At 40.9% G+C, this 13,972-nt stretch overlaps 1 protein-coding gene across 4 annotated transcripts in view; it reads right to left on the bottom strand.

Moving 5' to 3' along the window:
- Tek (TEK receptor tyrosine kinase) overlaps positions 1 to 13,695 on the bottom strand; it is a 110,105-nt gene extending 96,410 nt beyond the window's left edge. For 2 of the 4 annotated variants that reach the window (XM_046467350.2, XM_046467353.2), the window contains exon 1: positions 13,229 to 13,694. In XM_046467350.2, coding sequence (XP_046323306.1) covers positions 13,229 to 13,280 — 52 coding nt within the window. In that variant the 5' untranslated portion in view covers positions 13,281 to 13,694. Of the gene's footprint in view, positions 1 to 13,228 lie in introns of all 4 variants that reach the window. The other 2 variants (XM_046467352.2, XM_046467351.2) reach the window with 2 other exon arrangements.
- Positions 13,696 to 13,972: the final 277 nt, after the last annotated feature.

The raw sequence follows: 13,972 nt of genomic DNA, 5'->3' as shown, positions 1-13,972 counted from the left end.
CACTCTAGGGGTGAATCTTCCACATGCAGGGATAGTGATAATTAGATGGATAAAATTGGTGCTAATACTAATATTTACTTTGTGTTTTCTAAATATAAGCATTGCTCTAAAAATGATTTATGAATTAACTCACTTATTCTTCCACTAAAACCCCTCAAGTTTGGGACTATTGTGATGCATATTTTACAGATAAAGCCAAGTAACTTGCACCATGATACAAGCTGGTAGTGGTTGTAGGTGGTTGAATTATTGGCTCCAACTCTTTTAACTCTCCTTCTGCATACCTGCTCTGGGACCAAGTGTAGTTTCCAGCCCTTGAGAGTAGGCTTGGTATATCAATTTGAGAGTGATAGTGTGCTAGTTCTAAGCCCAGGCCTTAAGAAACCTCACTTGTTTCTATGAAGCCCTCTTGTGTTTCTAATATCACCAAGAAAACAACTAGCCTGGGTTCCTGCTGATCCAAGAGGGAGGACATAGTAGCAGAGCCACCCAGACAACCCACATACCTGCAGCAAGAAGCAGAGCTGCCCCAGCCACTTCACCCTAAGGCAAAAACACTCATCCCAGGCCACCCGTAGATGAGTCAAACCTCAAAGAACCCAAAGCACATGACCAATCAAGTATTGGTTTAGTCATCAAGTTTTGGAAGTAGTTTGTTACACAAGAAAAACTAACCCATACAAGAATAAAGTTTGTTTTAATCAGTTTTTCACTGCTGTGATCAAAAGACCTGACAAGAACAATTTTAGAGGAAGAAAATTTTATTTGGGGGCTCACAGTTTCAGGGGTCTCAATCTATAGACAGCCAACTCCATTGCTCTGGGCTCAAGATGAGGCAGAAATCATGGCAGAAGGGTGTGGAGGAGGAAAACAGTTTAAGACATGGCAATCAGGAAGCAGATAGAGATAACTCCCTTCACTACAAACAAAATATATATCCCAAAAGGCACATCCCAAATTATGCACCTTCTCCAGCTATACACTACAGTTACCACCCAGTTAATCCCTATTATGGGATTAATGCATTTATTAGGTTAAAAATCTCATAACCCAATCATTTCACCTCTAAATTTGCTTGCATTTTCTCACACGTGATCTCTTGGGGAACACTTCATAACTAAACCATAACAAAGTTGGATGCAAGCTCAGGCATTGTGCCACACAATACCCTCTTTAAGCTCTAATTTGTATCACCTTCCACACTTGGTGAAAGTGAAGGAACTTAGGTTCTAATGAGCTGAGTGAATTTGAGCAAAGAACCTGTAAAATGAGCCAGTTAATGTAAATCAGTATATCTGATTTACACAGGCACAGAACATTAGCTCCACATGATAACTAGTAGAAGAAAAAAAAATGGATTTGTTGGGTGTGGAGGTGCACACCTGTAGTCCCAGCTACTTGGGAGGCTGAGGCAGGAGGATCTCTTGAGCCCTGGGGTTGGGGGCCAGCCTAGACAACATAATGAGACCTCATCTCTAAAAAATAATAATCATAATTAAACAAAAATTTTGATCTTCTGGGAATTGGTATTCTATAAAGATACTGCAGAAATACTGGGACAGATAATCTTTTAAATCTGACCGTTCTATTATTCTGTTATTCTAGGTAACTGTGTGGCTCCTCAAAAACATCCACCCCCTGGGTGGTTCCTAAATACCATGTAAAATAATTGCTTACTTCAGGTAATTTGGGGATGACATTCAGGGGAAATTGAGTGTGTCTGGAAAGGAACAGTTTTCTCCCTCCTTCTTCAAACCCCTGTATATCCTGCCTAAAATCTAGAGCTAATGCTGACAGAGAGAAGGAGCTGACCTCCTTTCTACCAGCCTGCTCTCTAATCAAACTTACAGTAAAGCGCATGGAACCTGTCAGTTCATGAGCCATCTCTCAGAAAGCAATCTCTGCTTACTTGCCCTATTTCCCCACCTCCTACTTACTCCTAAACCCAAGCCCCTCACAATCACTAAAAAGGCTTTGCAACAGCAATAAGTAGCCAACATTTCCAGTCTGTGTCCCCTGCTCCTGCCTCCACAATTATTTTTCCTTTTGTAGTGCTAGGGATGGATTCCACAATTTTTGACGTAGTTGAAACTCCCTCCTCCCTTGGCTTAACCTTTCAAGACCCTGTGTTTCCTCTTCCTTTCTCCACATTACCCCTTGATGTAAGTATTCCCAAACCTGCATGCTATCCTCTTCTCTGGACAGGCCCCGTGCCATCTCGCCCCTTTGCATAGTTCCTGCTATATCCTGAAGGCTCCCACATGTCTTTGTCCCTGCCATTCAGCCCATCTCAAGCCAAATTACCTTCTTCTCAGCCCATTTTCCCCGACTTCTTCCTTGCCACCTCCTTCAATGTACCTGACAGTATAGCCACACAGAACCACTTCATAAGTTCTTAAATGTTTTATCCTGCATTTTTTCATGATTTTCCCTCTGCCTAGAATGATTTTACTCACTTCCATAACTGAATATCCATGAGGCTTAATCCTAGCCATCCTTCTCAAATGTCACCTCTTGGTGAGACCCCAGTTGTCTCCTGGGATTATTTGCCCCAGCTGCCATGCTTCTGTCTGCCTATCTTAGAGTAGGGCTTCTCACCCACCAGATTGCAAGCTGATTGAGCTAGGGCTCTTCTCTTCACTATGTTTGGGCCAATGCCTAGCAGATTTCCAGGACGAAGGAAGAACTTAATAAATGTTAGCTTGAATGAATGAATGAATGAAACTGACCTACCCTTTTCTCCATTGATAGGAAAGGCTTTCTGCCTAACTGCCTGACCTTTCCTGTATCCAAAGCATAAAGTATGTCTTGACTACAGTTTGACTAAGAATGCCAACTTTCCAGGATTCCTGGGAGAAGCAAGATTAAAGCCCAAGGCAGTCCTTTGAGACATATTGATTTCCATGAGACCCTTTCACTTTATTCCTGTCACTTAAGTTGCTTTAATATGTTTATTTGAACTCACATGTACATACATAGTTCTAAAAAGGATGAGATTAAAGGACAAGATTGGTTAGAGCAAATCTCTCAACCTGCATTCATTCACATATTGCTTTTGTGGTTCTTACTCGGTCTGCATGCTACCTCTATAATTTATTCCATAACCAGTTTTAAAATTAATTCAAGTTTATTAACCTCATATTGCGCCATCTTCATAAAATCACATCATGGATATGATACATACACATCTATCTATAGATAGGTAGAAATTTATATATATATATATATATATATATATATATATATATATACACACAAAGAAATATTACAACTTAAAATATTATTCTGAGTACCACATAAAATCATCTAGCAAGCTAGCAATAGTATATATGACAATTTAGAGATGCACTAGTTCAGAAAATTTTTTTTAATTTTTTTTTTTATTGTTGGTTGTTCAAAACATTACATAGTTCTTTTTTTTTTTTTAAAGAGAGAATTTTTTTTTAATATTTATTTTTTAGTTATCAGCGGGCACAACATCTTTGTTTGTATGTGGTGCTGAGGATCAAACCCGGGCCGCACGCATGCCAGGCGAGCGCGCTACCGCTTGAGCCACATCCCCAGCCCCACATAGTTCTTGATATATCATATTTCAGAAAATTTAATCTAAAGCAAAGTTATTTATTAAATCAGTTCTCTGCTGGCACTAGTGTACTATGTATGCCTGGTGCTAAAATATTGAAATATCAAGCACAGCTCAAAGTCCAGGGGACAAAAACAACAAGTAAATTGTAAACTGCAATTTAATGTTCTAAGTACTATGACAGAGGCAAACACAGGGTACCTCTGTCTGACCCTTCTTGGGCACCAGTGTAAGCCCCCATCCCAGCTCTTGTTCTAGTTGCTCCTGCAGAGGCACTTTCTGAGCTCTGAGCAGGTGCAATCTCCAATTAGTTCACCCAGAGCCCATCTAACTGTAGCTCACATTCTCACTAGCAGCAGCCCACTGAATTACTACATCACCCTCAATAGAAGGGGAGGACAGCAATGGATAAATGTCACTCCATTTCATTCTTAATTCTGCATGTCATCTTGTAGAACTTCTCAAAAACTTCTCAGAACTGCATCCTGGTGCAGTTCCATTACCCTGGTCTCTCACCTGGAATCTCTCACTTCTCTTCCCTGGAATGACCTTCTAGGTAACTGGCCTATAGGTGTGGACCTGCCTCAGGGCACAATTTTTGGCCCCAGGCAAAAGCAGGGCCCTAATTCATGTAAGGAGGTCTGTCTTTAAAGGGGTGACACCTGAGCTACACTCTTAATCATGGGTATGTAGGGCGGGTGAAGAGAAAGTGAAGAAGGTGTTCTGGGCAGAAGAAACAAAACGACATGAAGGCTTGAAAAGAAATATTTGGGAACTGCAAAGAGCCCGGCATGAAAGGAACACAACTGTAACACACCATGAGGGATGGAGAGTCTCAAGAGGTTGGTACAGTAGGCAAAGGCTGGCCCTGAAAAGTCACTGGCAATAACTAACCAATACCACCAGCCTCTTCTTAGGTTCTGAAAGAGGAGCCATGAAGAGCAAAATAGGTGGATGTTTAAATCAACCCTAGAAGACAAGTGTTTTTCAAGATGCCAGGGGTATGGACACTAAGATTTGAGGGTAAGGGAAGGAAGAATTAGAAGATGCAGTGAAGTGAGGCAGAGCTGCCTGCCCCGCCACCTGCAAACACAGACTCACAGACTCTCTCTGCAAGCTGGTTCCAAAAAATTCAATAACAAGTTTAATCCAAAGCAAGGCAGAGACCACTTGAATTCAGTAAATTGTCAATAACTAGAAAGTAACAGGTTCAGGATAAATAAGATGGGGATCTATAGATGACAAATCATTCTAGAGCCTCTGTTCCGTCAAGACCCAGAGAAGAGAGGAAATTGTAGGCCGGCAGGGAAAAAGAGGAGAACCCCATCTTGTCAGCTGGTTGAGCCACAGAAGGAAATCCCCCACCTGACAATTCAGATACTTCGCAAAAGCCCAAGAACTCATAGCTCTAAGCACCTCTTTCTCGTCCCTGGTGCAAACCAGGCTTAAGGCCTGAAGAGAAGCCAGGGAGTCTCCTCCAGAGGATGAATTGTGTGCACCAGAGAATGGAAGCTTGAGAGGCTGCAGCTTTGTGTATAAGCAAACAATCAAGAAAATCTGGTTTCTATTGAGGGCTTACTATGTACCAACACTGTAAAAGTACTTTTAAGTAGTTTGTTGTTTTTTTTTTTTTAAATAATCTTCCCTGAAACCACAGGAATAGGCCCTATTAGCCTCATCTTCCAGGAACCAGCCTGAGGTGACCCTGAAACACTAGTTAGAAGACAGCACAGTGAAGCATTTTAAAGAGCTCACAACTTGGGTTTACGTCACTCAGTTTAACTCTTGTCTCCATCATTTCTGATGAGACAAGGTCATTCAGGACAATTCACTTTCAAGATAGAGAAACCAATTCAAAATAGCTCAAGCAACTGAAAGAAACTGGTCTACATAACCAGAAGATGTAGGGATGGGTCTCTGATTCCAAACCAATAGACCCAGGGATCAAATGGTATCATAATGCCTGTCTTGGTTCTGTTCTGTGTTATGGGTCTCATTTGCTCCCAGGAAAGACCAGCGTCCTTCAGGTGATCAGGGCAGTAGCTAACTCTAAATAGTATCCTCAGTGAAAAAAGAGCTTTGCTTTCAAAGTCCTCATAAATCCCAGGGAAGGAGTCTAAATAACTCTATTGGGTCCTGCATTCTTCATTTGAATCAGTTATTAAACAGATGGAACATTCTGTGATCAAAGATTGGTAGTCCCATCAGAATCACAGAGAGAAAGTAAGGCAGTTCTTGAAAAGTAGGAATGTTGAGCAGTTCAAAATAATGTATGCCTACTACATTTTAATTTCGGGCAAGTCATTTAACCTGTGAAAGCCTTTGTTACTCCGTCTATTAAAAAAAAATAAACAATAGTACCTGTTGTGCAAAGTTGTTGTGAGATATTAAAAGTCATATTAAACACTTGACACATAGAAGCAGTCACTTTATGGTAGTCTTTTTGTTGTTGTTGTTGTTATTGGTACTGTTATTGTTTTGTGATTGTTTAGACATGGGATGGGAAGTTGAAGTCCATCCCAGATCTCCAGATCGTCATAAAGCACTCCTGGCCCCAGGGCGGTGTCCTCTTTGGCCCTGCAGCCCGACGCCTTGCACAACCCAGGTTGTGTGTGCCAAGGTTAAGCTGGTTCACCGTTAGACTGCCACAGAGCAGTTGAGTGCCTCCTGGCCCCAGCAATGTCAATACTGCCTTCCTGGCTCCGCCTATTGTATCTGGAGGAAAGTGGCTGAGCATTGTCTTCCAGAGCTCCCCCCAGGAAGCATGATATCACCCTCTAACAAAAGCGGGAAAGCTGACAGATCTGCCGAGATGGGTGTGGCCACCACACACACCTCACTGGTCGGGCCAGTGCTCCCTGCTTGTCACAGAGGCTGTGACAAGCAGGGAGAAAACAGCAGCCACCCACAACACCCGGCCGCAAGCTCTGACTAGTCCTTATATTTTCTCCCTGTCTTTGTCACCCCCACACTATGTTAGACACAACTCTGAAGTAATGGGAAGGTACTCCTCCTTTTTGGCAGACACTTAGGGAAAAAAGATGGTCAGATTCCTGAAGGGACAGAAAGAGATGAGGGTGGGGGTGTGTGGGTGGGAGGAAGCAGGCCTGGCTCCATCTAAAAAATCATTCTGCACGTGTAATGTGGAGAGTTAAGGAATAGTCTGGCCAGACTGGTGGGAACTGGGTTATCAGTTAAAATTCCAGAAGTAAGGGAGGCAACTTTAGACATTCCCTTTCCTGAAGGCCGGGAGAGACGCCAGCTGATCTTCTGACACCCCTCCCAGCCCTGCTCCAGCACTGCTGCCAATGCAGCTGGCTCCCTGTAAAATAACACATTTGCAGACCCATGCCCAGTGCCAAGCATGGAGACTGTCACCCTGCTGTCCCTGTCTTACTGATCCCCTTCTTAAAATGCTCCTTCTGTTGTGACTGAAATTCCAATTCTCTAAAATCCCAGGAAAAGAAATCTAATTGGTTTTTCTTTTCCTACCAACTCCCTGACTGCTGCTGCTTCATCAAATCCTTGGCCATCTTCTCTTTCTCTTCCCTCAAGTCTTGGTTTATACCCACGCCCCTGACTCTACTTACCATAAACTACAGATTTCTTTGTCTTCATTTCTTGCCCAGTTCCCTTCTTTTGAGCTTCAGATCTAGAGAGCCAACTTTTTGCTAATTATCTCCCTTTACATGTAGTAACCTCAAAAGCATTATTTGCTCCAAATCCAATCAGTTCCTTCTGCCATGTTTCCCAACATAATGAATGGTACCACATTATCCAAGTAAGAATGCAGAAGTTTGATGACTCTCCTCCCTCAGGCCACCTCCCACAGGCAACCATAACCTAAGGCCCACTCAAACCCCAGTTCATTCCTATAACCTTCCTTCCTGAAATGATGAAAACCCAAATTGGTCCTAGCCCACAGTCCCTGCCATCTTAATCCATCCTCCACACTATTATTGGAGTGAATTTTCCAAGGCATAAATCAGATATGATATGATAGGACAAGCACTCTGCTAAACTTCAACATATAGAGTGAGGCACAAACTATTTCCAATGACCTACAGGGCCCTTCCCGATATGACCCCAATGTTTATTAAGGCCCTTTCTGATCTGACCCCAACCTTATCCTACTTGGGGTGGGGGCGGTTAGGGAAGAATGGAAGTACTTTGAATAAGACAAAGGGGAATGAAAGAAGGTAAGGGAGGGGAAATGGGAATAAGAAAGATAGTAGAATGAATCGGACATTACTTTCCTATGTTCATATACGAATATATGACAAATTTAATTCCACAACATGTACAGTAGGAAGAATGGGAAGTTATACTCCACACATGTAGATGTCAAAATACATTCTACTGTCATGCATAACTAAAAAGAATTTAAAAAAGTTTTAAAAACTACTTCCATCTTATACCCCAAATTTACTCAACTTCCTTCCTTAAGTTTGCCCTGATATTTCACACCCCTACCTACCTCCATATAGATTGCTCTCTCTGATGAAAAGTTCTTTCTTTTTTCCTTTTTGTCTTAATTTTAAAATTATTTGGCTACTCATAACTCATAACTAATATTGGCTGTGCTTTTTGGCAATATTCATGACTATTTAGTAATTCTTGGAAAGTGAGAAAATTTCAAGCTAAAATTGTTTTCAAATATCATTCATTTTCTTTATATTAAGTTTAATTAAGTTGACATTGTGTTTTTAGACATTCAATTAAATATTTATGTTTAAGGGTTGAAGTATAGTATAGTTCAGTGGCAGAGTGCTTGCTTACTGTGTGTGAGGCCTTGGGTTCACTCCTCAGCACTGCAAAAAGCAAACAAATATTCATGCTTCATTTGGATGTTGAGGCTTCATTGCATCAAAGTAAATTTTTGTAGTCCTTGAAAAGCTCAAGATGAATTGTAGGCATATGAGATAAATTTTGTGTTAATATGATAGAGGTATTATTCAAAATAGAGGTATTTACAAAATCTGAGATTTTCAAGAATTAAAAAATGTTTTATTAGCATTTGTACTATGTTTACTTGCAGAACTATAAGGTCCAAATCAAGAAATATCAAATATCAAGTAAAGACCTGCTTAAACATGCCTTTATGAATGTATCATGTATCAACAAAGGGAAGAAGGAAGTTTTCTTTTCACTTTGTTGACAGGAAATATTTAACATAAGCTAAACTTTTAGGATACGAGTGAATACTACTTACAACAAATACAAAAACTGATTGTAACTATTTATTACTACTATTTCCTCCTGGCTGAAACCTTTTCTACAACATTTCCTTTTTCTTTCAGATCTGTCGTGGAGTATTAACGGTTGTTTACCACCTTTAATTTTATTCAATAAAAATTATTAGACATTAAATACATGGAATACGAGGATAGAAAAGAAATGACATCTGTTCTCAAATATTTTAGAGCCTTATTGGGCTAAATTCATGTGCCCAGAGCTCAAAGACACAGCCTCCAAGGGCTGTACAGAACTAAGGGAAGAACAACAGCAAGGGACAGGTTTGGCCCAGGCAGGCAGCGCTGAACTGTTTGGAGAATGAAGATGAAAAATGCTATTTCCAAATGGATGGAACAGCATGAACAAGAGCCAAGAAGAAAATGTGTAGATTGTGGAGATTGGCCTGGTTGAAGCAGAAGGGCCATGAGCAGGATGAATGGGTAGGGGAGACATTGAATAGTGGGTGAAGTGAGCTGGCTTATTGAGCGAGGAGTGGCCAGTGCATGATTTGAGGAACTGGATAATGTTGAGCTCTTGTAGGAGGACACTGAATAGTGAGAGACTTGCCTGCATCCTGGAAAAGATGACATCAGTCTTGACTAGCATGGTGGTCCTCACAGCAACACTTCTCCTCTGACTATATTGGCTTCACTTATTAAGAGAATTCTTACTGGTTCAGCACTTTACATGCAGTATCACCTTCGATCTTTTTATCAACCCTGAGAAAAGGATAGTCTCATCCATAAAAGATGAGGATAATATCCCATTGGGGCTTTGACATTATCATCTCACATCTGTGACTTCATGCTTTCAATCCCTCGACTTTCCCACTAGGTCTGTTGTCAAGTTTCTTGGGGTCATCAGTGTTTAATGGCTGTGTTCTAAGCTGTGGATTGGAGTGAAACGATTACTGTCTCTGATTTGGGCCTTTTATTTCTGCTAATGCAACATATACTTTCTGCATTATCTTTTAGCAAGTCGAGCATGTGTTAGCTCCCATGAAAGTTATGTATTACCAAAATCCTGGGTGTCATAAGAAACTTTCAACAAGCCAGTTCTATCCTACATTGAACATACTAAATCCAAACACAATTTTGCATTTATCTATTTTGAAATGGTATCTTTTGATTTTAGTAAACCCTTGTAGCCTAGAGAAATCTATTTGAATCCCAATTCTGTGTGCTAACAAGTAAGTCCTCCACAACAAACAGGCACAGGCACATAACACAATCCCTCTCTCTCTCTCTCTCTCTCTCTCTCTCTCTCTCTCTCTCTCTCTCTCTCCCTCTCTCTCTCTCTCTCACACACACACACACACACACACACACACACTCACACATACAATCACACACATACACACATACATATCTTTTAATGAGTACAGCCTTAGGAGACACTGATAATTTCAGAAGAATTGAGAGCTCATTAATCTAAATCCCTCAGAGCACATACAGTCTTTTGAGATGGACTTGGAAGGCTCCTTCCCTTCTGGAGAGATTCTTAAAAGAACTAGACTCTTCCAGGAGGTTCTCCCAGGACAGGGCTGAAAGGGGAGTGCTAAGACCTCCCTTCAAAGAGGATGCATAAAGGGGACATTTGTGAAGGAAGTAAAACCTCTCTCCTTTGAGAATAATCCCAAGGTGTGTCTTTGATCCCAGCTTCTAGACTTCCACCCTTGACTACTCCACCTTGACTCTAGTCGCCCAAGATCTTTGCTAAGAAGGAGGCTCCACCTGGGCCCACTTTCCTTACCCAATAACTGCATTTCCTCTGCCACCCCAGAGAAGATCTCTGCCATCTCTGAATTCATTCACTGTTTAAAATGTCAAATGAGACAGGAAAGAGATATGAAGACATGGGACCAGAGACTTTCCCTTTGCATCAGCGTTGATCACATAGCACATTCCATAATAAAGCACAAAGAGTAATTTTGGTGCAGGAGGGGAAAATATATTCAACTCTTCAGAGAGAACTACCTAGTTTGAGGATGGGAGAGTAAGGAAAAGGTAATATGTTTATTAGAACTTGTTTGTAAGCTGAAGTTGGCAATGATTCTTAACTGGGAAAGGCAAGTATAAGAATGTAAGAATTTGTGGGAAGGTTTCTGACAGCTACGTATCTCTTCCAACCTCTTATGGGTCAGCATCTTCACCAGCCAGAGTCACTTTTATTGAGGCAAATGGACTGTATTTTTTCCAATTCTCTTGGTTCAAGAAAAAAAGGAGTATGAAACTACCCATTGGACAAGAGAGAAACCTATAAGCTGTACGTCGCTTGCCCTACTGCTCTAGTCTTGCAGTGGAGTCTGGCTTGAATGGGTTCCTACAGCTATGGACACGAGCAAGCTAGATTGCTTTTGCGCAACAGCCAAGCCTTGAGCATTCATGTTCACAGAAGCTAAAACTGAGAACACAAGATAGGACTCCACACAACAGACCTACCCCAGAAATTAACATTGTGAGGGTCCCCCTTTCTGTCTCACAAGAACATGACCTCCTCCCTGCCCTCTGCTTATTCTCTGGAAGTCAGTGCTGGGGGGGGGGGTCTTTCTCCCCACCCCCTTCTTCAAGGTACTAAAGTCAGACACATAGTAACTCTTTTGGCCACATAATTTTTTTTTTTGTTTGTTTAATTTTGTGACAATGTTTCTAAGCTTCTAATTGCGAAGTGATACAACATGGTCATTTATGGGGAAAAGTGAATTAAAACAGCTCTGTGTATTATTTAACCTAAAAGGTACATCAGAAAAACTGAAGGCACCTGGAATTTGCATTCCTTTAATCCCTAATGTAGAACTGGTTTCAGATTTTGTATCACTAATAAATATGACAATTGGAAAGAAAGCAAACCCTGGGTTCAGGAAAGAAAGCAAACCCAAAATTGGGAATCATAATTATTTAAAGGTGATTATAGAGAAATCAACATTTTGCATTAATAAAAACAATCTATATACTGAAACCATCTAAGAGAATCTTTCATTTTTCATAATTTGTTTTAAACATTCTTACTCTTTAAAATACTTAATTTTGCCAGGCGCACTGGCATATGCCTATAATCCCACTGGCATGGGAGGCTGAGGCCACAGAGGATTGCAAATTCAAAACCAGCCTCAGCAATTTAGCAAGGCCCTAAGCAACTCAGCAAGATCTTGTTTCTAAATAAAAAAGGGGCTGGGGTTAAGCGCCCTGGGTTCAATCCCCAGTACAAAAAAAAAAAAAAAAAAAAATCAAATCAAATTTCCAATACATTTTTTTATTTAAAGATTTTTTTTAGTTATAGATGGATATAATACCTTTATTTTATTCACCCATTTCCATGTGGTTCTGAGAATCGAACCCAGTGCCTCACATGTTCTAGGCAAGCACTCCACCATTGAGCAACAACCCCAGCCCCTCCAATACATTTATTTTTGAAAGTGATATAGAACAAACGGTATGCGATTCGGTTATCTTATTGAATTTTTAAATACTTAATATTTCAAACAAAGAAAAATAAGAATATAAACTGCACTGCTAAGTAAATTTCCCCAAATTCATTTCCAATATCAATTTAATTTCCATTATAATAATTACAACATTTTCAAGCCAGAGGTAAGAGACTGATGGCAATGATAATGTATGTGTGATCTGCCACTCAGGTCTCAATGCTGCTCAGCCTGTGTCACACAGGTGGAGAAAGCTACTGGGGCACACCACTATTGAAAGAATCCGTGCAACAAGTACACTAAGTCCCAACACATTCTGGCCAACCACTTCTTAATGCCACACCAGGTCTCGGTACTCTCCTGTGCCCAGTGATCTGGGTAACTGTCTAAGCTTTAACTTCACTGGACCAATAAGCACTATGAATTGCTATATGCCAAATATTGTTTAAAGTGAAATAAAGATTATGTACTACAAAGCCCAGACTTTGGCTGCTTTCATTAAAATAGGATGGGAATATGAAATCTTTACAGAAAAATATTTTTGTTCTTGTTTGACAATAACAGTCTGCACATTGTCTTAAGTAGGTCCCCATAATACTTGACATGAATATTATTTTTTAAAACTTAAAGGTTTTCTTTGAAGCAGGTAAAAATAAGTTTTATTCTGGTTTATTAATAAGGAAGCACTCCAGAATGAGGAGCAAGAAAACAGTGCACAGTAATAAACAGAGCTTTCTAAATCAGGTGACTTAATCAGTCCACAGAGAGTTTATGGCAACAGAGGAGGCAATCACCCAAAAGAGCTCTAGAAAAATCAGTTTTTGCCATAAGGGCTTTGAGTACATATATTAACTGGAGAGTCCTAGAGAAACGGTGCGGATGCTACAGCCACCCCTAGTTAACCAGCACTAAGATTTGGTGAGAGAGCCCAGAAAGTCGCTATTTTTAAAAACATGAAATAAAAATAAAATAAAGCCAAACCTTACCAGAAAGGAGCAAGCTGACTCCATAGAGCACGAGGCCGGCTAAAGAGTCCATGCTTTCCCAAATCTCTCCATCCAGCGTCCACAGATGTGCATGAGGTCCCAAGGATCCTTTCAAAAACCCAGAGCTTTGTGACTTTCCACTTGCATGTTCTGCTAGCTCTTGTTTACAAGTTCGAGGCAAGAAGGAACAGCACAGAAGCAGGCTGTAACAGTCTCATTTCTGTCTGAGCACAGGGAGTTTTAAGTTCCTTTTTCCTGTTTCCTTTGTAGATTAGGATGGGAAAGGCTGTATCTTAAAGGCATTTGGTATCAGCAGGGCTGGGGGCACTGCAAGCCCTGTCCATCTTGCAATTCATCAAAACACTTATCTGTTGCTCCTGCTTCTGCCTGTGCTGCTGTTGTAGGAGTAGAGGAATTTTTGTTGAAAGTTATGAGTCCTGGTCAGCATTTTCAGAAACAATGGGGGTATCCTCTCATAGGCGGAGACCTGGGAATAACAAGCTCTCCACCTATGTATGGTATGTGATGAAGATCAGGCCTGGGGGGGGGTGGGGGGACATCTAACAGCTCTCCCAGCTTCAGAAGGGTCTTGTGGGCGTGGGGAGCTTTTGCTTTTGTATTCTCAGTTTAACCCACATGGTTTGCATTGGGGGGAAAAAAAGTTTCCTGTGGCGAGAAAACACAACCTGGAAGGCGATTAATTTGAGAAAGCACCGGTGAGGTCAGTTCTCAGCGTAACCAAGA

Source organism: Marmota monax, unplaced genomic scaffold (genome assembly GCF_021218885.2).
Source record: "Marmota monax isolate L192 unplaced genomic scaffold, Marmota_monax_Labrador192_F-V1.1 WCK01_AAM20220418_F8-fsc00033, whole genome shotgun sequence".
Lineage (NCBI taxonomy): Eukaryota > Metazoa > Chordata > Mammalia > Rodentia > Sciuridae > Marmota > Marmota monax.
This window is presented reverse-complemented; position numbering and strand designations above follow the sequence as displayed.